The sequence below is a fragment of the Phoxinus phoxinus genome (assembly GCF_949152265.1).
Source record: "Phoxinus phoxinus genome assembly, chromosome: 8".
Lineage (NCBI taxonomy): Eukaryota > Metazoa > Chordata > Actinopteri > Cypriniformes > Leuciscidae > Phoxinus > Phoxinus phoxinus.
Genome location: NC_136883.1, coordinates 33,626,753 through 33,651,018, shown reverse-complemented (window position 1 = coordinate 33,651,018; position 24,266 = coordinate 33,626,753). Strand labels below are relative to the sequence as shown.

Sequence of the window (24,266 nt, the reverse complement as noted above, 5' to 3'; positions counted from 1 at the left end):
CGACACACATTAGTGTGACCTCTCGCAAGCCTTTAGCAACTCCGGCACATCTCACTCCCTTCCCCTTTGGCTTTCTCTCCATCTCGCTCTCTTTTATCTCGTTTTATCCCATACGCACGCAGACGCTTGCTCACTCTCACTATAGGGTGACAAACACTGGTGTGACCTCTCTCCGGTCTCACCGGAAAAAAAAAAATCTGCTATTCTCTCTCACACGAGAACACACACCCAGCAAAGTAAAGGCCCACTGCTGAACTAATGGCTTCCTGCATGTGCTTTTACTGTATATATGTAACAAGGCCAGCTAGTAAAGAGCAGTGCAGGACAGGTAAACCTCACTCCCCTGGCCTCAAGAGGCACGATAGCGACTGACGCTAGAGACTGCGATCTTTAGCGCGGTAGCCTTCCATGCTGGAAACGCCGGTTCAAATCTTCAAATAATCTTGAAAAAAGCATTACTGTTGAAAAGTTTGGGTCAGTACATAAATTTTTTTTTAATTATCAAGCAAGGACGCATTAAATTGATCAGTGACCGTAAACACAATATGTAATGTTAAAACAGATTTCTATTACAAATAAATGCAGACATTTTTATTGCTTTTGTTGCTTTTGTTGTATGTGCGGATCGTGGTGTACAGATCCCGCCACTCCTGTGTAGTTTTGTTGCAGTTCAGTGCCGGGGTTCGGACATTCATGTTTTGTGCAGCACACGGGCCACGGCTCATGTTTATCACCGTCTGCTTTCGTGTTGTCTTGTTCGGTGTAGCGCGCGGCTCGTGTTTTTCATAAGCCGCATGCTTTCATGTTGTCATGTTTTGTGCGGACAAGCAGTCGGTGAGAGCTCTTGTGTTTGTGTCATGTTTTGTGTGAGCAGCACATGGCTTTGTTTTATTTGCTTCTATGTGCCATGTGCTCTGCTGTCTATTGTCTTCCACAAAAATATTAAGCAGCACTACTGTTTCCAGCATTGATGATAATAAGCAATGTTTCTTGAGCACGAAATCAGCATATTAGAATGATTTCTGAAGGATCATGTGACACTGAAGAGTAATGATGCTGAAAATTCAGATTTGCCATCATAGGAATAAATTACATCTTAAAACATATTAGAACAGAAAACCTTGAAATAATATTTCACAATATTTGTGATTTTTCTGTATTTTTGATCAAGTAAGCTTAAGAGACTTCTGTAAAAAACATAAAAAAATCATACCAACCTCAAACTTTTAAATGTTAGTGTATTTTTGGATATATTAAGTGCCAATGCTTTAATTAGCATACTGTATAACACCTTTTGTAAAAGCTTAAAGCACTAGTAATACAGCCAAACACATTCAAACAGATGTCTTTGCCTATTGCGTTGGGATGATTTGATTTTGAGCATCACAATGTTTTCAATGGTGCAGTCAGCAATTTTTTATTTATTTCTAGCCAATAAGGCAGTTATCTTGGAAACTTTGCAAGTGTTTTCAGTCATCATCATCATCATCAAAAAAAAAAAAAAAAGGCAATAATGTGATCTAAAAATGGTAGTCCCCCCATTAGACAACATAATCCATGTAAACTAGAACAACTACAACAAAAATCTGAGTGAACATGATCTAAAAAAATTTCAGCCTTTTTTAATGAGTAAACTCATTAAGCAAGAAAGCCGTAAACATGATCTGAACATAATCCAAAACCAGCCTAATTATAAAGGGCTTCCTCGGGACTGATTACTTGACTAGTTGTCTTAAAATTTTATCAAATGCCATGCTGACTTAGTCAGTCTCCTTTATTGTAGCATTGCAACCGGGTTTCATAGACGAGGCTTAAGCCGGGTGCACACTGTGCCATTTTGGCCGCGATTTGGCTGTCTAAAACAAATTTAGCAAATTCTAAAAGATTCCTCTGATCCTAGGCTAAAATCTCAAGTCTTTGTTCGTAAATTTGACATGTTCATTGACAGCCGATTAATGACCGTTGCGAATTTCAAATTTGACCTCCGACGAAATTCTGGCAGTGTCAGAAGATTTGACTCACGGTCCTGCAGTGACTTCAAATTGTCTTCGTTTTTCCAAGACAAGCCAAGACCAAAATTAACATTAGAGATTTCTTCGTAGCCACCATTTCAATCCCACGTGTAATGCAGCTCACATCACCAAATGCGTCATTGACTGATGATGTAAAACTCCGGACAAGTTTTCTTGCATGTGTTCGTTTTTATCGTGTCTGACATTACTGACGACTGAGATCTTACAGTGTAACATGGCTTACAGCGATGATCACGTTCGTAAAGTCTGACAAGCAACAATCGTAAAGAACTATTATAAATCGCAGTGTGCACCCGGCTTTAGATTAAGCCAGGATTAGCCCATAGTTCAATTAGGATATTTAAGTAACTTTTATAAAAGTGCCTTCGAAAAAAATAATAACTAATGCATCTCGAAACAAAACAACGGCACTGACATATTTTAAGATATGTCAGTGCAAGTTGCTTTCAGTTAAAACAGCTCAAACATGCATTTTAATCTGGGACTAGGTTTAAGCCTTGTATATGAAACCGGTTATATAAATATTAGGTTTTTAAGCTCAACTTAATAAGTATTCTGTGCTGAAAACAACACTATTGCCATGCCCTGCTATGTGCACGAGAGCAGGTTCCAGTTGACATCTCTGTGTGGGCTAAGATAATCACACTCCCCATTTACCACAATAACCTCTTCTGAGGTGATCTCTTCTTCTGTATTCCAAAAAGACAAGTTCTGTGGCTCACCGGGCTGGTATGGCGCTGATGGGCCTCTTGTATATGGTGATGAGTTTGTCAAGGACTACTTCTGCGCTGGTGAACACGCGGTAGGAGTGCAGGAAGGTGTTGAGGAAGTCGATGGAGAGGAAGCGCAGGTCGGTCAACCTCTCCAGCAGGCGTTCCACACTAGCGTAGCGGATCTGCAACACCTTGCACGAGTTCATCATCTTACTAAAGCGGATGTCCACATCATCACAGTACAGACTGGCATCAGACCTGAACATGTGACAGGAAATCAGAGGTGATTTACACATTTACAAATAATAACTTTATGTTTTTTATAATCATTATTGAAAGAAGAAAAAAACACCAACACTTGAAAACTCATCAAATATATAAATATGTAATATATATATATATATATTATTTTTTTTACTGAGCAAGTAGAATGAAATAAGTTAAACAATGAAATATATATTTTAATGTAATGCAAATAAATAAATGCAAGTTAAATCTAAAGCAAATAAATAAATGTCTTATATGTAATTGCAATGACATATTTTTACATGCATACGTATATTACGCACTGTATATATACATGTACACATACAAATATGTACAGAGCAGGGTTGCCCTAAGGCAGATATAATGCTGATTTTTAAAATGCAATTATAAAGTATTATAAAGTACATATATATACACCACTAGCAAAAATATTTTTTTAATTTTGTAATGTTGTATGCAGCCTGGTAAAGGTGGAACATGCTCATATATTAAGCCTCACAAAATGTGTCAAGTGAAAATAAAATAACAAGTTGATTGATGACTGTGAATAAAAACCAGGCCAATATACTTCATGCAGAAACATTTCTGCTTCGGAATAGCATCGTAACTTCCAGTGTAAGTGCTTACTTGATCATCTGTGGCACAGTGACTTTAGAGTTCTCCTCAAAGGCGTTCATCATCAGCCCATTACAACGAATATTATCTATGCACTGTAGTACAGAGTGAGAAAGAGAGAGAGAAAAAGAGCATAAGGACAGTATTTGAAGCACAGGAGGTGAGTAAGAGGCGAAGGTCTTGCCCAGGGCTGTGTGGATCACTCAGTGCTATCTGATGCGAGCAGACATGCCTGGCTGATGTCACTGGTCCAGGCTGACTTCTCTTGCCGCGAGGAGGCCACCAGGATGATGGTGAAGGACTGGCTGTCTTTGGGCTCCACCACAATCTTAAAATCCAGGTGCTCCATGTCCTGACCGCTCTTGTCTGACTTGGCTGAAGAGAATGAGAAAACAGAGCGATCCTCTGAAATAAATCTAGTGGAGGTCTGTTGTGATTAGATTTGCGGTCGGATCTACTTCAATAACATGCCAGTATCAGTGGCGACCGATGCTTCTCAAAAGTGGGTAATAGAGATGTGGCAAAAACACAGATCTATTGTTTTATTTGACTTTATTACTGCAGATATTTAAGGGACGTTGTAATTAAATCAAGAGTTTTGATACGTACACTCCTCATCGGTGCCCTCCGGTTCCTCTATCAGTGTGCAGTCGATGAGCGACATCACTCCGTTCTGCCGTCCAGAGACAAGACAACAGTCAGACATGCTCTGAGAATCTATCCAAGAATCAATAGCAGCTGTACTAAAACAGTGATTACTGTACAAATCTACCGTCATCTTCTTGAATTTCCCCAAAGACCAGGAACAATACTGGATTATTGAATGTGGTCAAATTACAGTCAGCTGAAGGTGGTAATCACCGTTTTCCCGGAACAACATAACATTTTACTGGTTTAACAAGCGGCTCGATACATTCGAAAATTAACCTCTTAGAAATTAAGGAATTATGTAAATAATATTTCTATATTTGTTCAGTTTTTTTGTTTTGTTTTGTTTTGAAAACCAACATTATCTGCATTAATTGTCACTATAAATAGTTAAAAGTATATTTAACGTTTTATATTACACTGGGCAGTTGTGACAGCAGTTTTAATGTGATACCATAAAGTACTGAAGTACATGGTGTATAGATCAAATGAAGGATTTTTTTTTTTTTTCTTTAAAGGTACAATTTTAAAAGTTGGTAATTTGCTGGTATACGTCACAGATGAGGATGAAGAAGATGGATGAAGACTGTGTACAAACATAAAGATGATTTAATAAAACAAAAAGGCAGAACAGTGTGCATAACGTAGCATACACAAACAACAACTGACAACCAAAGACTATAAAACAGAGGAACTAAATACACAGAGATGATGAAATGAATGCGAACAGGTGTGATGATTAGATGAGTCAATCATGAGTATGAGTTTCTTTTTTGTGTTGAAGATATTTGTACGAATGTCGGTAACCAGACGGTTGATGGACCCCATTGACTTCCATAGTAGGAAAAAAAGGCTACGGAAGTCAATGGCTACTGTCAACCGTCTGGTTACCGACATTCTTCAAAACATCTTCTTTTGTGCTCAACAAAGGAAAGAAACTCATACAGGTTTGCAACAACTTGAGGGTGAGTAAATGATGACAGAATTATTTTTTTTGGGGTGAAATATCCCTTCAAGGCGTTTCACACTGCGTTTAACCCCAGATTATCATCATTATTTCAACCCAGATGAGGAAATGTTTCACACGGGGTTAGGGCCATTTTTTACCTGGGGTTATGAAACAAGGTTAGCACTTCTTTTGCAGAAAACACGGAAACACTGTGTGTTGTATATATTTTATCATTTGAGGGGGAAAATGTTAAATGATGATTTAAGAATAACCTCTCAATTCAAGTGAAGAGGAGACCATTTAATTCTTACCATTATAGCTGGAAAAGTCCATTCTGGACACTTGACAGTGCAGTTTGGCATTATATAATATGAGTATGCGCAATGCCAGAGCCTTAATGTAAACAGGTTGTGTGTTGCGTTCGTCCATTCAATGACACTGACACCGCAGAGAACATTAACGCAGGGTTTAGGAAAATACAGTGTGAAACGTGAGGAAAGATAACCCAGGATTCTGTGAACCTGTGTTTACTATTTCAAGTGTGAAAAGCCCTTTTGAGAATGTGTACGTAGTGCATGAGGCTTCACCTTGGTGAGGTGTAGTTTTCCTCCAGAGCCTCTAGTGCAGATGATCAGATGTTTGGAGAAGAGGAAACACTGCCTCTCTCCCTCCTTCTTTAGAGACAGAGAGCCCAGTCGGCCACGGGTGATCTTGCCCTTCTCGCTGATGGGCACTTGTATCAGAGATCCTGAAAAACGTGCATGCGTTAGCGCTACAGGTAAAGCAAGGAAACGAAGAGCAGACAAATACTTTGCCAGCACAAGGCTGGATTGACATATGTTCTTCTCAGATTCTTCTCAGTTTCCTCGTATCCTGCAGCGTATCAGTGACATTTCCGATCCTGGGCTCAACGCCAGGTTTCACTGGTAAAAGAGTGATTACACTTGGAAATGAAAGAGTTGGTCTGGTCTTTGAACACACTGTGCTCTACGCAGACTAGCAGGTTTAGGGCACCCAATCCTTTGAGTTAACGCTTCGCTTTGTGCTGGCAGGGAAAAGAGGGCAGCCTAGAAAAGCCTTGGAGTGGGAAGGGGAGAAGAGGGAGGTGGGGGGCTTGACAATAAGAGGTGACAAGAGTGACAGTTTGCAGAAAAGAACAGAAGGAAAGGAGAATCCAACCGTCTTCTTATCAGGGATCAGTGGGCCCTTGCTGCAGAGCACGATTTATGTGTGTGTGTGTTGGGAGTTCACCTTGTCTGACAAAGGTCTGGCTGGTGTCTAAGAGAATCTCACAGCCCTCCACGATCATGCGCTCGATAGCGAGGTTCTTCCTAATGTTTTCCGTCTCGCTCACCTCATCGTGCATGATTCTGTGGAGGTACATCGGTTTAGCAGTCACAGCTATAAAACTTGATCACTTATCTTTAACAGAAAACAAAATAACAAAATGTAAATAAAACGTAAGTGTGATAATGAAAGAAAATAAAACAAACAGTAATTTAATTTGGTAATTTAATGTAATTTATTGGAGTTTAACTGAAACTACAATTCATTTGTGGGAATTTTAGTTAGTTTTGGAGTTATGAGAAGGCAAGTTTTGTGTCGTGATCTTTGCCTCCACAGCGGCATTAAAATAGTGTAATTCACGCTATGGATTATCCTTTACATATATTATACTAATACATTTTCACTATTTTCTTCATTTGTAGATTACATATTTAAAAACGTATTATATTAATATATTTTAAACACTTAATGACATAATTAAATAAAAATGTCCAAAAATTAATTTTAGACTTTGGGCTTTGAGTGCTGAGAAAAGCGCTATATAAATGCAATGAATTATTATTTTATTATTAGATAATACTAGCAAAAATAATAGATGGTAAATTTAATAAAACACTGCTATTTCCATTTATTTATTTCCATTTAAGACACTAAGGGCCAGATTTACTAACAGCTTGCACCATCTTTTGGCGGTTAAAACACTACTGTCAGGATTTAAAATGAATCATGCAAGGTGATTTACTAAGGTCTGCACTCGTCAATCTACTGGTTGCGCCATTATTTACCGGCCCAAAAAAGCATGTTTTAAACCAGACACTAATTTGCGATGCTCTTGTTGGATTGTGTTGGTCATTATGGAAATTATCCGGCTGCGTCTGAGTTCTTTAATTTGCGTGTTGTCAATAGATCAATTGATACTTAAAAGTGTGTGTGGTACTTAAAAGTAAAGTATGCAATTTCTGCAGCACCAAATATAATTGCGAAAACCTTTTCCGACAGACAAATACTGTAGTCCTGTTTCAAACTGGCGCCTTTGTATTATGTTCAGCCCAGCAAACAATCCGGCTGTAGTACCAGTCGGTGCTAATGGTGTTGCAGAAATTACACTCTTCACCTTAAGATATATATAGCAGTTGATTTTTAAGACCTGCGAGTAGTGAGGAATGATGTAGAGATGTTGACACATGGTCATGCATGGAGGCACAATTTGATGGACTGTACCTGGAAAGCTCCTCCAGCTTTGACTTGGCGTAATCCAAGCTGTTTCTCTCCACATGCTCATGCGGTGTATGCGCTAACAGCTCGTGGAGGGTCAGTATGTAACGAGGAATCTGCCAGACAAAAGCACAAGTCATAATGTCAGACAGGAGGGTAGTTTTCCATTTTTTTCCCCTGCCTTCTGCTGCAAACACACTCATATCCACACTTAGTCATGTGCAAGCATGGAAATCCAAACAAAACTTTAATAACTGTGCACTGTATTCTTGCAGAGGAGGCTTAGAGGGGACCGCTATCACTCATCAGCACATTTATTACCAACGCTGCAAAGCCCAAAGTTGACCTTGCTAGACTAGACCAAATGAAAACTGCTTACAGTACAAGAAAAAAGCCATTATGGACCAAAAATACACTACAGAACCCTACTTTAAGGGAATAAAAAAAGCACACGAGGACCTGTCATGTGCTTCTACGCAGAACTCTATTAGAGCTTGTGATTTATTGCATGATAACTAGAACACATAAGAGCGTGAATGGAAGATTATGGTCACCTGGAACATTGGGTAGGTGAGGAACGTCTCTAGCGTGCGTTCTTCACAGTCAGGCTTGGCTTCATACTGTTTAAGCAGCTTGTCGAAGTCTCGATTCTGCTTGCAGTGGGCCAAGATCTGCAAACTGTACTGGTGATTACGCACAAACTCCTGGTAGATGTTGAGCATGGGCAACAGGATGTCGAATAGGTCGGCTGAAGGACAGGGAGGAAGATCAAGATCAGTGTGACTGGGGCCTCAGGTCTGCAGAACCTTTTACAAAAAGCTAGCTTGCAATTTGTGTAGTCTACAAAATGTTCTTTGCTGTTGGTTGCCAACCGCTCTGGCAGTGCACTCACCCAAGACTAATGTTGGCCAGCTTGCTATTCGAGCTTTCAACCCTTGGTAGAATATCTGATGCAGAAACATTATGGTTTCACTGCAAAAATAAACAGGACATGTAAGCATTTCATTGTTCAATCTTTTTCATAGTTAAGAAGACTTTTTGTTTATGTTTGGTTTAAATATCAACTTCAGACATACGGTATACAGCCGTGGCCACAAGTATTGGTAGTGACATAACTTTTGTTTCACAAAGTTTTATTCAGATTTTTTTTAAATCCAATTTTCTATAGTAAACCGAAAAAATATATACCGGTAAGCATTTTGTAAGTTTTAAAGGCTTTTAATGCCAAAACATTCAATATATGCAAAGAGTCATTATTTACAGTGTTGACCCTTCTTCTTTATAACCTGACTGATGGCAATCCATTATTTTCTTATTAGTGCTCAGTTGATATTTTAAATGCTTTATTTTAAATTGCTCTGCACAATAATCTAGAATCAGTGTGAATCAACACCACAACAACAGAAGCAGTAAACTTTGCGAAACACTACATTTATGTCACTGCCGATGTTTTGGCCACGAAAAAAATTGGGGGTTGGTATGATTTTTTATGTTTTTGAAAGAAATCTATTATGCCCACCAAGACTGCATTTATTTGATCAAAACACAGTAACATCTGTAAATCGGTAAAATAATATTACAAGTTTTCTATTTGAATATATTTTAAAATGTGCCCTGCTGAAAATCCACCATTGCTGCGGGACCAGCTACACCAACTAAATTTTGCTTGAGAACAGCATAACTATGCTGGTACACCAGTTTGACCAGCACTATACCAGCTCTAACCAGCATAAACCAGCCTGGCCAACATGGATTGCATGCTGGTTTAAGCTGGATTTTTTTAGCAGGGTAATTTATTCCTGTGATCAAAGGTGAATTTTAAGCATCATTACTCCAGTCTTCAGTGTCACATGATCCTTCAGAAATCATTATAATATGCTGATTGGGGCTTAAGAAACATTTCTTATTATTGTCAGTGTTAAAAACAGTTGAGCCGCTTAATATCTTTGTGGAAACTGTGATACTTTCCCCCCCCAGGATTCTTTAAAGAATATAAAGTTCAAAAGAACAGCATTTATTTGAAATATAAATATTTTGTATATAAAAATGTCTTTACTGTCACTTGTTTGTGATCAATTTAATGCATTCCTTGCTGAATAAAACTAGTAGTTTCTTTCAAAAAACAAAAAAAACAAAAACATTATTAATAATGACCCCAAACTTTTGAATAGTAGTTTAATCTGATGTCTATAAAATCAATAACATCTATAAAAATCAATGTGGATTCCATAGCTCAGATAATTTGATCTAAGAAGAATTTGATTTCAAACTTTAGTAAATCTGTACTTAGTAACATATAAAGAGACATTACTGAGATCTCTTCTAAAACGCTATAGGATATACAGACACGATTACTGGGGGCTTTTTTTTTTTTTTTTACAGGAAAAACATCTGAAAAGTAGGAGACTTCAGAAAACATCCAAATTTGCTAATCTCATTTCTGTTGAGGAGAAACAGTTCAGATATTAAAGAGATCTCATTTTCTTTCCTCTGGGCATGCAAATCATGCTAAACATGAGGGTTATTTTTAGCTGAAACGGGTGTTTACCTGTTTAGGAATATGCTGCTGACATCATCATGGGTTATGGGTGGTTTCTTGGAACTGGCAGCCATGCGAAGCGGTCTCAAGAAGTTGTTGACAAGGATGTGGAGCTGTTGGACGTACTCGGCCTCTGCCTCCAGCATGCTGAAGACAACCTGGTTCCTCTTCCTCATGCTCTCCGCATGTGGAGAACGGATGTAGTCCTGAATGATGGTCTTCCACTTTCGCCGACACATCCAGCCCCTCAGGAAGCTTTGCACCTGGAGCAGCCGCAACGAAGAGATACAATGAGAATCAGACAATAGAATGAATAGATCTGAACTGTTTGCATGGACAACACATCAAAAATATCTTGGACAATCACTAAAGAGTTAGTTCACCCAAAAATTCTGTCGGTAATTACTCACCCTCATGTTGTTCCAACCCCGTTAGACTTTCGTTCATCTTCGGAACACAAATTAAGATATTTTTGATGAAATCTGAGAGCTGTCTCTCACTTATCAAGCGACGAGAATACTTTTTGTGCGCAAAAAAAACTAAAATAACGACTTTATTCAACTATTCATTTTCTTCTCTGTGGGCCTCTGAACAGTGAGGCCACATGAATAGTGGAATAAATAGTGGCAATTTGCACACAAAAATTATTCTCGTCGCTTGATAAACTTATGGTTGAGCCACTGTAGTCACTTGGACTATTTTAAACATGTCTTTACAAGCTGTTCTGGGCCGGCAAGTTTCAATCCCATAGAAGCCTATGGAGGAGTGAGACAGCTCTCAGATTTCATCAAAAATATCTTAATTTGTGTTCCGAAGATGAACGAAAGTCTTACTGGGTTGGAACAACACAATGAATTTATATTTTTGGGTGAACTATCCCTTTAACCAAAAATCCACCTTGAAACATAAGACATTTGCTCCACAAACTAGAGACATTTTATGTTTTCAATGTGAAGCTTGTTTTAAAGGGTAGGCAACTTAAGAGCTGCCATTGTATAAAGCCTTGAATTAATGCATTTGAACAAACTCAGTTACTTATGAGGTTATATGATGGTTAGGATGCCACCTATATAGTCAGCTCACAAGATTTGGGAACAGAATCATTGTGTGTTTTGAAAACCAGTCTTACTTTCTTGATTTTCTTGATCTCAGAATCCTCATCACTTGGTGGAGTGGTGGGATTCGACTGAATCTTCTCGTTGTCTTTGAGCATTCCTGCAATCTGTAACAAAACAGCAATAAAAATTTCAGCCAACGCTTCAACTGTTAAAAAAGTTTCTTCCCTCACTGTTTCCCAGCATGCTGACAAAGTGATTGAGTAAGGCCAAATCAGTGTCAGCACAGTGTGGCACAAATGCTCACCCTATCAAAGCTCCCGGATGCCACTCGGGTGATTTCCGATGATTAGGGTGCACAAACTTTAAAATTATTACACGGCACTGCAATTTAATAGGGATACGTTGAGGACACAAAGAGGTGTGAGCTGGCCAGCACAGTCTGAAGGGGAGTGCTCCATTTATTGGACGCGGGCTGAAAGAGTTTATTATGCTGCGGACCAAGGATGCGACGCACACAACACATCTGGGGTCATGCATATTCAGCACACCATTTCATACACCCAGCTCCATTTGCACTTTAAAGTAAAATGACTATTTGATCTGGCTGATGAAGAATACAGCAGGGATCATAGTTCTCCTGGAGAGCCGTTTTTTATGAGCTGAGATGCAAAGTGAAGTGCAAAGTAGTCTGGAGAAAGCTCTTGAAAACCAAATGCTTCTCACACCACTTTTCATTCTCTCTACCATTTTCCTTTTCAGAAAAGCAATGAGCATGTAATATAGGTCACGAGGATAGACTAGTCATGCGACAACTGGCTACTAGTTGACGGACTAGTTTATTCATATATTATATTATTTATATATTTTTCATTTGAATATTATTTACAGTAAATTCTAGTTCTGCATGCTAACTGATCGATGTCTGAACTGTGCACACTGTTAGTCAATGAACCTGTTAGCCTCAGCTTGTAATCTTCAAACTGACATTTTTATATGCATTATATGTTTCTGTTTGATCAGGCATTACAAACGGCAACGCCACACTTATTTTTTTTGTAATTTTTACAGAAAATATGTTACTTTATCATACAAACTGAAAATTTAAATGGGTTAACACTGCATTATATTTAATTTTACTGAAAAATTATGTAAAAATGTATGGGTTTTGGAAGTACAATTTCCAGAAGTCTGACATGACATGACAGATTCTATTTTTTAAATAGTTTTGTCCCCCTTTATTATCATTATTGTACATTAGTATATTAGTGTGTTGTTATGTTTTGTATACCATTATGTTAGTCTCATGTGTGTTGCCCTGATGGTAGTGTCCATTAACAATGAACTTTGATTCATCATGTGTTTTGTATTGTGCCACCTGTATTATTATTGTGGTTATCAATATATTTAAGGTAAAAGGCAGTTCAAGACTGTAAATCACTTGATGAATTCTACGGTTGTAAGTTGTAAAATATACAGGCAGCAATATGCCATCCTGTAATACCCGAAACACTGTTACTGTATTTTTTATAGTGAAATTATGGCAACCACAGCCTCGGTTTTTGCAGGATATTTGTAACAATGCATATTACAATATATTCTCTATAAAAAAAACTATTGGCTATTTTTTATTATTATTTCAGTTTGCTTTAATTTAGTGATAAAAAAAATGTATTTTAATGTCAGTTTTTTTTCCAGTTATACAATTTTTTATTTATTTCACTTAAATAAAAGTTTTTTTTTCATTGTAATTTTTAGTAATGATGATAACGCTGGCAATAACCCCTGCATTATGTTGTGCAAACAAATCTTATGTAAACGTCCCCTTTGAAACGTGTTCAGAGTCAGTGAAACTGAAACCAGACTATTTATACAGGGCTTCTTTTAACTAGCTGTTCAGGAAATGCATCGACAAGCTGATTTAGCAAATATGTAGTTTTGCACATATTTTACACTTTTCCCCATAACTTTTTCAGTTCTGAGAGGCAGAATCATCTTGATACAGTATGCAATAAAATTGCTGATATATTCGACTGGATTGTGGCATGTTCACTATAGATAAACAATCCCTAGAGCACTTTGAATTACAAATTTTACCTCTGATTTTAGACGTTCAATCTCAATCTCCCCATCTTCTATCTGTTGTCGAAGTTGCTTAGCAACTGTTTTCTCGGTCTCCACGATTTGGAGTAGATGGAGGTACTTCTGCATGAGCGTTTCATGCTCGGTGGCCAGGTTTCTGTAGCTGCACACAGAACACACACACATAAATACAAACGCACACATACACAACCATCCACAAAGGCATTCAGGGCACAAATACAAACATGAGTGCGCACACACACTCCACACAATGAGGAACATCACGTTATACTAGAAATAAAGCTCATTAGCAGAGGCACAGTGTTAACACGTAACCCCATAAGCACACACTTTATCAGAGCAAACTGTGAATGCTCAAATTCAACAATTAAACAGAATTGTTGGAGCAGCGCTTATCTCAAAACAGCAAGCAAATCCAGACGCCTTCATGTTTATGCACACAGATTTAGACCCGCTGCAGGGCATCCAGAGATAAACAGCCAAAATAGTCCTCCAGTACAGACTGAGACCAGAACGCCCTCACTGCAAACACAAGACCCGCTCTTCTGCTAAATAAACTAGACTAAACTGCTGATTATGAAAGAGAGTCTTCTTTGAGATCCGCAAAACTTCTGTGTGAAGCTGTTGGGGTTTAAATGAGTTTGCTGATACTTAATTGATGAAATAACCCAATGCATGAACCAAACAAGCCAAACTTACAGTACCATTCAAAAGTTTAGGCTTTATACTTTTTTGTTGTGGTTGAAAGTCTCTTATGTTCACTAATGGCTGCATTTATTTGATCAAAAATACTGAGAAATATAGACATTGAAATATTGAAAAATTACTATTTTGAGAAATAAAATGTTCTCCTTTAATATACTTTAAATAGCAATTTATGCCTGTGATGTCCAAACAGAATTTTCAGTGTCACATGATCCTTCAGAAATCATTCTAATATGCTGATTTGGTGCTCAATAAATATTTATTATTATTATCAATGTTTTCCACTATTTTTTGTGTAAACAATGATACATTTTTTCAGGATTCTTTGATGAATATATTCAAAAGAACAGCATAACAACATAAATTATTGTTAATGTTTTTGCTGTCACTTTTGATCAATTTAAAGTTGTATTGAAGTGTTTTCTTTGAAAAAAAATCTTACTGACCTCAAACTTTTGATAAACTTTACATAAATTAGTAAAAGAAACGACAAAAGTCACTAATAATATGGATGTGTTTGGCAATTTTATATTTCTTTTTCTGTTTTTCACAAAGGCAGGGTGTGTTATTAGTGACGGTTCATCAAAATTAAGAGTAAACAATCTGCATTAGGTGTGTGATTGAAGTTAACGCAGGGAATGATGGGAAATGTAGTTTCCCACTGTTGGCATTCATGTGCCCTTATCTTGTAAATATGTTAATTATGTTGCTATATTTTCCCATTAAATTCAATGCAAGTCATGCCTTTTCCAACAATGGCACAAATGTCTTAATGGGCCGTTTACACGACACCGGTTTCATGTAAAATCTGAAAGCTTTTTATGCGGTTTGGTTTCACATTTACACGTTACCAGCATTTTGGCGACCTGAAAATGCAAACTTTTGAAAATGAGATTCAAAGTGCAAATTTTTGGCAACGTTAACATCTCCGTGTAAACTACAAAAACGCAAAATTGTGAAAATGATGATCTCATGTGAATGCAGAGGAAAAAAAATATTATGGTAAAAAAACCAAACATTTTTACAAACATATAAACATAAATACTTTGCAGTACTTAAAAAAAAAACTATTTACATGTACAAAAGTGAGAAGGAAGAAGTAAAACATATATACTCCTACCCCTTTAAATCATCATTGAGGATCATTGTTCTCTATATGTGATTAGTGAAAAATAGTGATTCATTATTCAATTTCAGAACATTTCTAAAAGAACTGCATATATATATATATATATATATATATATATATATATAGCAGAATACCTCCAACCATCATTTTTATAAGTCAGTTAATGCAACTAGATGAACTAGAAACCAACAAGCCCAAACCATTTTCTGATCTAATTATTTTTTTAATTAAAACTTCCACCATATAAAACAATAAAATAGATTTTTGAAACAGTGTGTTGTATATAAATATGCATTAATTCTCTTAACAAGGTTAACCCTTATGCCTTAACTCTCACACGAACATAAACAAACCGAAACCATATCAAAATGCACATAAATCCTTGACTGCATAACGGCTCTTTGTTATTAATGACACAACATGTTGTGCTTTGTTTGTTAGTTCCCAACAGAGAATTCAAACTCAAAGTTCATTACTAAAAATAAACAATATTCCCAGCAGAACCTCAGCAACATCCAAGACTGCTTAAACAAGCTTCGGGCTAATTATAGATAATGAGACATGGAATCTGTCCACTTCGCAAAAAAATCCTCCCCTGTATTCATTTCCCCCATCACATTTAAGCAGTGTATGGAGCAGTATAGGAAGCATAAACAAAAGCAGAGAGCTCTGTCATTATGAGAAGACGGCCTTTCTCTCTGTAGGCAAGTTCTAGTCTGACTCAACTTATCCCTTAAGCACATCCCAACATAGCAGGGAAAAGCCAAGGAATAAGGAGTGATCTTACAGAAATCAGTTGTAAATACACGTTCAGTGGATTTCTGAAATATTCACAGCATGAGCATAATAAACACAGTGACTTAATCTCCTTTCCTTTTTGCACTGAAGTAGACAACTATGATCTTAAAATCACTGAAAGAGTTTGCTCACCTGGCATGTGATATTGCTGCCACCCATTCATCGCAGTCCTTAACGTCTTCTGTACGAAGCTCCACGGCCTTCTGATTCTCATGGTTGAAGCTGACAGTGAAATAATACTGTAAAACAGACAGAACAGAAATCAACCAATCAGCTTTGAGGGATAGGTTTACAGTTAATGCCAAGTTTAGGCTTACAAAGAGGGTTAGGAGCTTCTACACCACTCTTAATCACTTATCATTTCCCTCTGATTTTGGGGATAAGTTATGGGTAGGGTAGGGTTAGGTTTAGGGGTTAGGGATTGGGTTAGGACTATGTTTTTGGACAGGAATGTTGTTCCAGGATCAACAAAAGATGTCGATCCAGGAACATGCCTTACTTGGCAAAATCACTGCGACCGAATACAGAAATTCTTCAAGTTGTGAAGACTCGTATGCTCACCAAGGCTGCGTTTCTTATTATACTTCTCTACATTTATTATTATTATCAATGTTGAAATAGTTGTGCTGCTTAATATTTTTTGTGAAAGCTGTTATACATTTTTTGATGAATAGAAAATTCAAAATAACAGCATTTATTGAAAATATATCTATTTATCTAATAAATAGCCATGTAAAAAAATAAAAAAAACAACAACAAAAAATCACCCGTTTTGTGTCAGGGTCCTTACCCTGTTTCGGGTTATTTTGCAATAGTTTCTTAATAGAGTCCAGTGTTTAAACTGCATTGTGCATTTGCTAAGGAGATGTAAATTGGCATAAATTAATACAAACCATATACACATAACAACAAGTCTTTGTGCTGCGAACATGTTTTTTTGACAGCTTTAAAAGTGGCATTTCAGTGAATCTTCCAGTACCGCAGCTCAGCATCTCAGGATGGTACAACATAACATACAAACAAAAACTCCTTTGCATATGCAAATATGCCATAGTACACCATGCATAATTCCAGCAAGAACACCAGACACCTCCCTGATCTTTCGGACTGATGAGTGCGAGTGCATGAAGAGTTCAGAGAACACAGGATCTGCCGGATCAGAGGGAAACTTCCCTGTGCCTGAGATAGCTCCAGCTCTCCAGAGGAATACCATAAAACACGTAAACTGGGAGCATGGCGCATTACATAACTGTATGCTACCTGTTACCTAGCAACTCCGTGCGCTAGTGGCTATGGCTCTGTATGTGCAACCCGTCTCTCTTCATTTCAGAAAGCCAGGCCTTAGCACTGAATCCCCAACAACCTCCATTTCTGCTGCATGGCAGACCTTCAAGACGCCTCAGCGCTGCTAAATTATATCACAGTCCTTTGTCTCATGCAGTGGAGACCCACTGGAAGCAGACATTTCAGCAGAAAGGTCCAAATGCACAGATCCCTGTATAATAACAGTGCTGAAAAAAAAACTTATTATTCAAGAAAAATACTTGCATGGTCAAAAAAAGATTTCTTTTTTAAATAAATGTTGAGAAGTGCATCCCTTGGATTAGACTTTGAGTCACTTCTCATTCACAAACGAACATGTATAACATCAGTAAGCACACATTTACTCCAAGGTAAATTTATGTAAGTGACAAGTATTGTAGAGACGTAATGAGAGAGAGAAATCCATCACAAAAAAATTCAGCGTTCATCAATTCATTCCTGCGTGACGGTCTGTAAAGCTTGACTCAGCGAACAACAGTAACTAAGGTGGGTGGAGTTTAGCAAACAGTCAGTTGTGGTAGATCTTGGGTGAATTAGGGATTGATCACACTGATACACAAGTTTTCTGCTCAAAGCAGTGATTAATGGTCATATTGTTAGATATATATGACACACTGTATTGTTGCATAATTCTCATGGTTGAAATACGTTGTTTCTTTTACCATTTCTTTTCCATGAGCAAGGTCAAGACTCAAAGCTGGCTTAATCCTTTCAATTTACAGCTGAGTCATGTATATTTACTTACCTAACTGTTTTTGAGTGTGCGCACACCAACCCCCCCCACACACACAATAAAGATAACTTTTTTTGGAATATCAATCAAGTGCTTTAAAACAATAGGGGACATATGAAGAACAATGTTTAAAAAAAATGCTTGCAAAACACATTAATGACGGAATATACCGGCAATATCGAACCAAATGTGCTGCAACTTGCAAATCAGAAAACAGTGACTAATAAGTCAGATAATGGAGGATAGGTTGCTTCAAATAAAGGATATGACATTCAAAAATTGTATCTTTAAGTCAGCGTAAATGAAACAAAGGAATTGTAAATAAAACACATTATGAAAGTTGCTGTATAATGTATGAGTTCAGACAGGTTGTTTCAGATTCTTTCATCAGACAACCATATCTCCCTTTTTGTTGCAACCTGTTACTGTACTGTCACGTCAGCCTTCGCTAAATGAAGAGAACTATGGTTGTGGGAAAGAAAATGGCTTTTAAAAGAATAAAAGTGTACCATTGTTACAAGTTAAAATCCATAACGCACAGCTTTAGCGAGGTGCATGCCGTTTTTTTTTGCATCATTCTTCATGTTCCCATTCCTCTGTAAAGAACAAACTGTATTATGTCTGTCTTGAGCACTAATGCAAGTGGAATCTGCAAGAAGACCAAAATAGCAAGCATCAGTAAGTCTACATGCACTCGCTCATTCTGTTGAGCTGCAGAAATGCAACTGTTCCCAAAAGAGCGATGAGTGTTTTGCTATAAATGGGCCCTGACCCCTCAGAGGTACTGAACAGAACAAATTTAGCCCAAACAGCGTTAGCATTAATGAGAGACGCAACGCACTGCTACATGCTCCCGCAACACACACACACACACACACACACACACACACACACACAATCCCTCCAACCATTCTTTTTCTCATGCAAATAGGAGTTGCCATAGGAACCATGGGCTCAAATGCAGATATATTAAAGAAGGGCCTATAAATGAATGGTAGAGCAGTGATTGCTATGTAAATACAATGACAATGAAAGAAAAGGTACCAGGATGGTTTTCAATAAAACGCAAATTTGTGATGAGTACGCCAGTACGCAGATTGCCCAGAAACCCTTTGTGCTGAGTAAGTGCTTTTTACAGATTAGAGAATAGCCATGAACGCGTGCACACACACACACACACACACACACACACACACACACACACACACACACACACACACACACACACACACACACACACACACACACACACACACACACACACACACACACACACACACACACACACACACACACACACACACATACATACACACACACACACACACTTAATTGGAAATTAAAATTAATTTCCAAGCAAAGATGTGGAGACCGTTCTGCACACAAATTATAATCTGTATATCCCAGACTGAATTGGTCTGATTTCCCCCCTAAAAAAAGTAAGTAAATATACACCTGCACACTTGTGTATTGCCAAACTCTAGATTTCTTAGAGCGTCCCACTTTTTTTGCTCCTGTTTCTGTGAGTTGGCACACCTGGAGAAATAGAGGGAAAGTATAAAGCTAAATATGAATATGGAACAAATATTACATTAAGATTATACAAGGTTACAAGTACCTCATTAGGTCTACAGACCTTAGATCTGATCTAATGAAGGTAATAATCAGGAACTAAAAGAACATCCAATCCGGATTTAAATACACGAGAGACTAAATGATTGGAGAAGTCACCAAAAAGAAGCCAAAATAAAGAGATAAATAAATAAAAAATATGGATGAGTCATTCACAATAAGATCAATAACATGCATTTAGAAAATGGTGAATTTTAAACCAAAACAATGACTGTTGATGAATGTTTTTATTATCTAAAATTATTGCTATGTGTTCATTAAAGGGGTTGACTGCTGCCAAAAAGGGCTTTAAATAAAACTTGTCTGACTATACAGTAGAACGTTTTTTTAATTATTTTTTTATCGGTGCTACTTGAAAAGAGAAAACAGAGGAAAAAAGGCGGTTGTCTTTCCTTTTACCAAATACTTAGAAAAACTTCAACACCCACAATGCACTGGGCATCCAAGACCACTCCCAGCAGTCTACTATGGATACGCTTACCAGTGTCAAATACTGCCTTGCTTTAGTGGGAAATACTTCTTAGGAAACTTTTAGTCATAATGCTGTTGACTTGTATTGTTCCTGGGTGCAAGAACTCAAAAAGAGTAAACGTTTAGCGGGACTGAGTTACTTTCAGTTTCCAGTGAAGGATCCAGCAGTGGATAAAGGCTGCAAAGAATCAAAAATACGGAGAAAATGCAGTGACGGAAAAGCTGAAAAACTTCTGTGTTTGTAGTCAACATTTCAAACTGGATGACTACGAAAAGTGTTTTACGCCAAACGGAGGGGAAAACTGAAAGAAACTGCCGTTCCGTCAGATCCGCAGTCGTGTACATTTTTACATAAAGAGAAGACAAAGTATGATACAATTTTCTGTGTCAAACCTACCCTTACAATAACTGTTCTGCAACGGCATATCGCAATTATTCCGCAAAAAAAAATCAGAACGGTCAGATAAAAAGTCTATTTTTTTTAAAAGTGTGACTTTTGCTGACAAATAAACTTCAATTTCTCAGTCCAGGTAACACAGAGAACGAGTAAACATTGTTCATTTACATATACTACCGACATTTTAACAATACGAAGCTGGTTGAAAATCAGCGAAGTTACACTTTAAATATGTGAATAAGTGTATATATGAAGACTTCAGATGCAAAAGCCTCTAAGTGCCATCTGACATTTTCTTCTAAAATGAGCATTTTTATCAAGCTTGTATATTTAAGTTCTGTAATTTCACTTTAATGACAATTAATAGATCATTTTCATTGCCATTAAAGTGAAATAACTGAACATAAACATACAAGCTTGATAAAAATGATCATTCTAGAAGAAAATGTCAGATGGCTTTTGCAAAGTCTACATACATACAAGTGGAAGACCAATGAAAGTATCTATATCGACTGCTCTGCTCAAGGCAAGAATTAGAAAAATGGCAGGTAACTTACATTTATGCAGTTCGAGTGAAAACGCAAAGCTTGCCAGGGTAAATTATTAATGCAAATGACTTACACTGAATGAGGTTACAGTTTGCATGCCTAATATAAAGGGTGAAGCGTGCGTGAAGTCGTTGATTGTGAGGTAACGTCGCTCTACGCTCTGTTCTTCAGAGGAAGACAGACACGCACAGCATCAAACTCCATGCCGCATCCTGCTTTGTCAGCACAGGGACAGCTGTTCACAGGAAGCTCCAAGACTCACGTTGAATTGCGGTCCTCACACACACACACACACACACACACACACACACACACACACACACACATAAGCACTGTGACTGCAGTCTTAAGACACAGGCAGGTTTAACCAACATCTTCAGCAATGTGAGTCTCCACCACTGCCTTTTAGTCAAAAGATGTGCTTGCAAAACAAGGAAGAACTGATGCAGTTTTGAGATTGTGTTTCACTAAATAGTGTGTGCTTCAGATTGCCATATGGCTGCATTGATTAAGTCGCTGTCGCATCAGGTTGCTGAATATTAAAGGTCCACTGAGTTGTTGTTTTTCACTGGCTCTTAATATACTGACACCTATAGGTTTAAACTGCTTTCAATCTGTTACGGCAATATTTTTTTGCACAGATCTATAAAGTCCACATTCTTGGACTCCATCCCACCTAATTGTATTTGTATGCATTGTTGGGGGGGTTCGTGCTGGTGCACCGTATGTCGTAATCTCTCTCCCTGTTCAATGCAGTGCGGCTGTGTCTTAGACGTGGACATTTGGTGGTGTGTCGGCCATGGCCACCACTTGACGTCCTGCCGTTTGTCCTCGCTTTGTGTAGCTGCAGGTCATCACTTCAGCACGGACCGCTTGAGAGGACATTTTATTTTTCCACTCATACGGACTGTCTGATCCATACCATACTTTTATGTTTATAATTTGTAAATATTGGAAAAGGGGGTTATAAAGTTAAATTATTATTATTGATATTATAATTGTTATTATTAGTAACCAGGTCCAATAAATTTTAACGGTCGGGTTCAGGAAGTAAAAATTCCATTCATTTTTTCCACAGGGGAATTGATTTTTAATGATAACTTACAAAGCCTTAAAGAAAGACATGTGAGCTCTGAGGTTTTTAATCAAACATAAATGCTTTTGTTGAAGTAATTCGCCCATTTTATATTTTATTTTTTAATCACGTTGAAGAGTTAATTATTGTTGGAAAAACTACATTACCCATGATTCTGCAAATAAATCTCAACCAATTAGAGAATCATGATTGAGTCGACCTCCCTACGCTCTCAAACTACAAAATTCAATCTTTAAATCAAAATTTTTATATTCATCCATTGTTTTGAATGAATGTCATTCAAAATGCTTAATGGGACTGTAGTTCTTTCTTACGGTCGGTGATCGACAGAGCTCAATGCGCTGCAACTGTAGAAAACACGTGCAAATAGAAAAAACACCAGCAAAATAAGAAAACATCTTCATCAGTTTGACAACACATGCTGCAAATACTCACTTCACGAGTTCACACACACTTACATATAATTAAATAGAGTAAAGGTTATGCGTATTTGGCCCGAACCCAGAGTACTCCCCCCGGATGTGATAGGAATAGTTCGAACTAGAAGTGAGGAGATGGGGTGGTGAAGGGATGCTGATAAACTGTCAACGAACAGAGGTAAGTCTCCTCTTATCTTGTTAATGGGGTTAATTAACTGAATGTGCTCCTCTTGTGTTAATTAGGTTAATTATCTGAACATGCTCCTCCCGAACTTTGTTAATAAAATATCATAATGCAATCAAATACAGAAACGTGCTGCAAAAACTCATGACGCAACCAAACACAGAAACACACTGCAAATACTCACAACACAACCAAATACAGAAACACACTGCAAATACACACAACACAACCAAATACAGAAACACACTGCAAATACTCACAACACAACCAAACACAGAAACACACTGCAAATACTCACAACACAACCAAACACAGAAACACACTGCAAATACTCACAACACAACCAAACACAGAAACACACTGCAAATACTCACAACACAACCAAATACAGAAACACACTGCAAATACTCACAACACAACCAAATACAGAAACACACTGCAAATACTCACAACACAACCAAATACAGAAACACACTGCAAATACTCACAACACAACCAAACACAGAAACACACTGCAAATACTCACAACACAACCAAATACAGAAACACACTGCAAATACACACAACACAACCAAACACAGAAACACACTGCAAATACTCACAACACAACCAAATAAAGAAACACACTGCAAATACTCACAACACAACCAAACACAGAAACACACTGCAAATACTCACAACACAACCAAACACAGAAACACACTGCAAATACTCACAACACAACCAAACACAGAAACACACTGCAAATACTCACAACACAATCAAATAAAGAAACTCACTGCAAATACTCACAACACAACCAAACACAGAAACACACTGCAAATACTCACAACACAACCAAATAAAGAAACACACTGCAAATACTCACAACACAACCAAACACAGAAACACACTGCAAATACTCACAACACAACCAAACACAGAAACACACTGCAAATACTCACAACACAACCAAACACAGAAACACACTGCAAATACTCACAACACAACCAAATACAGAAACACACTGCAAATACTCACAACACAACCAAACACAGAAACACACTGCAAATACTCACAACACAACCAAATAAAGAAACACACTGCAAATACTCACAACACAACCAAACACAGAAACACACTGCAAATACTCACAACACAACCAAACACAGAAACACACTGCAAATACTTACAACACAACCAAATACAGAAACACACTGCAAATACTCACAGCACAACCAAACACAGAAACACACTGCAAATACTCACAATACAACCAAATACAGAAACACACTGCAAATACTCACAGCACAACCAAATACAGAAACACACTGCAAATACTCACAACACAACCAAATACAGAAACACACTGCAAATACTCACAACACAACCAAATACAGAAACACACTGCAAATACTCACAACACAA

At 37.6% G+C, this 24,266-nt stretch overlaps 1 protein-coding gene across 2 annotated transcripts in view; it reads right to left on the bottom strand.

Annotated features, from left to right (window-relative positions):
- rasgrf1 (Ras protein specific guanine nucleotide releasing factor 1) overlaps positions 1-24,266 on the bottom strand; it is a 79,978-nt gene that overhangs the window by 13,396 nt on the left and 42,316 nt on the right. For both annotated transcript variants that reach the window (XM_079620592.1, XM_079620591.1), the window contains exons 2-14: positions 16,189-16,295; positions 13,419-13,566; positions 11,396-11,488; positions 10,276-10,529; positions 8,620-8,699; positions 8,282-8,475; positions 7,734-7,843; positions 6,477-6,595; positions 5,813-5,973; positions 4,238-4,301; positions 3,861-4,003; positions 3,641-3,723; positions 2,756-3,004 (exon numbers count right to left, since the gene is read on the bottom strand). In XM_079620592.1, the coding sequence (XP_079476718.1) occupies positions 2,756-3,004; positions 3,641-3,723; positions 3,861-4,003; positions 4,238-4,301; positions 5,813-5,973; positions 6,477-6,595; positions 7,734-7,843; positions 8,282-8,475; positions 8,620-8,699; positions 10,276-10,529; positions 11,396-11,488; positions 13,419-13,532 (1,664 nt within the window). In that variant the 5' untranslated portion in view covers positions 13,533-13,566; positions 16,189-16,295. The remainder of the gene's footprint in view (positions 1-2,755; positions 3,005-3,640; positions 3,724-3,860; positions 4,004-4,237; positions 4,302-5,812; positions 5,974-6,476; positions 6,596-7,733; positions 7,844-8,281; positions 8,476-8,619; positions 8,700-10,275; positions 10,530-11,395; positions 11,489-13,418; positions 13,567-16,188; positions 16,296-24,266) is intronic.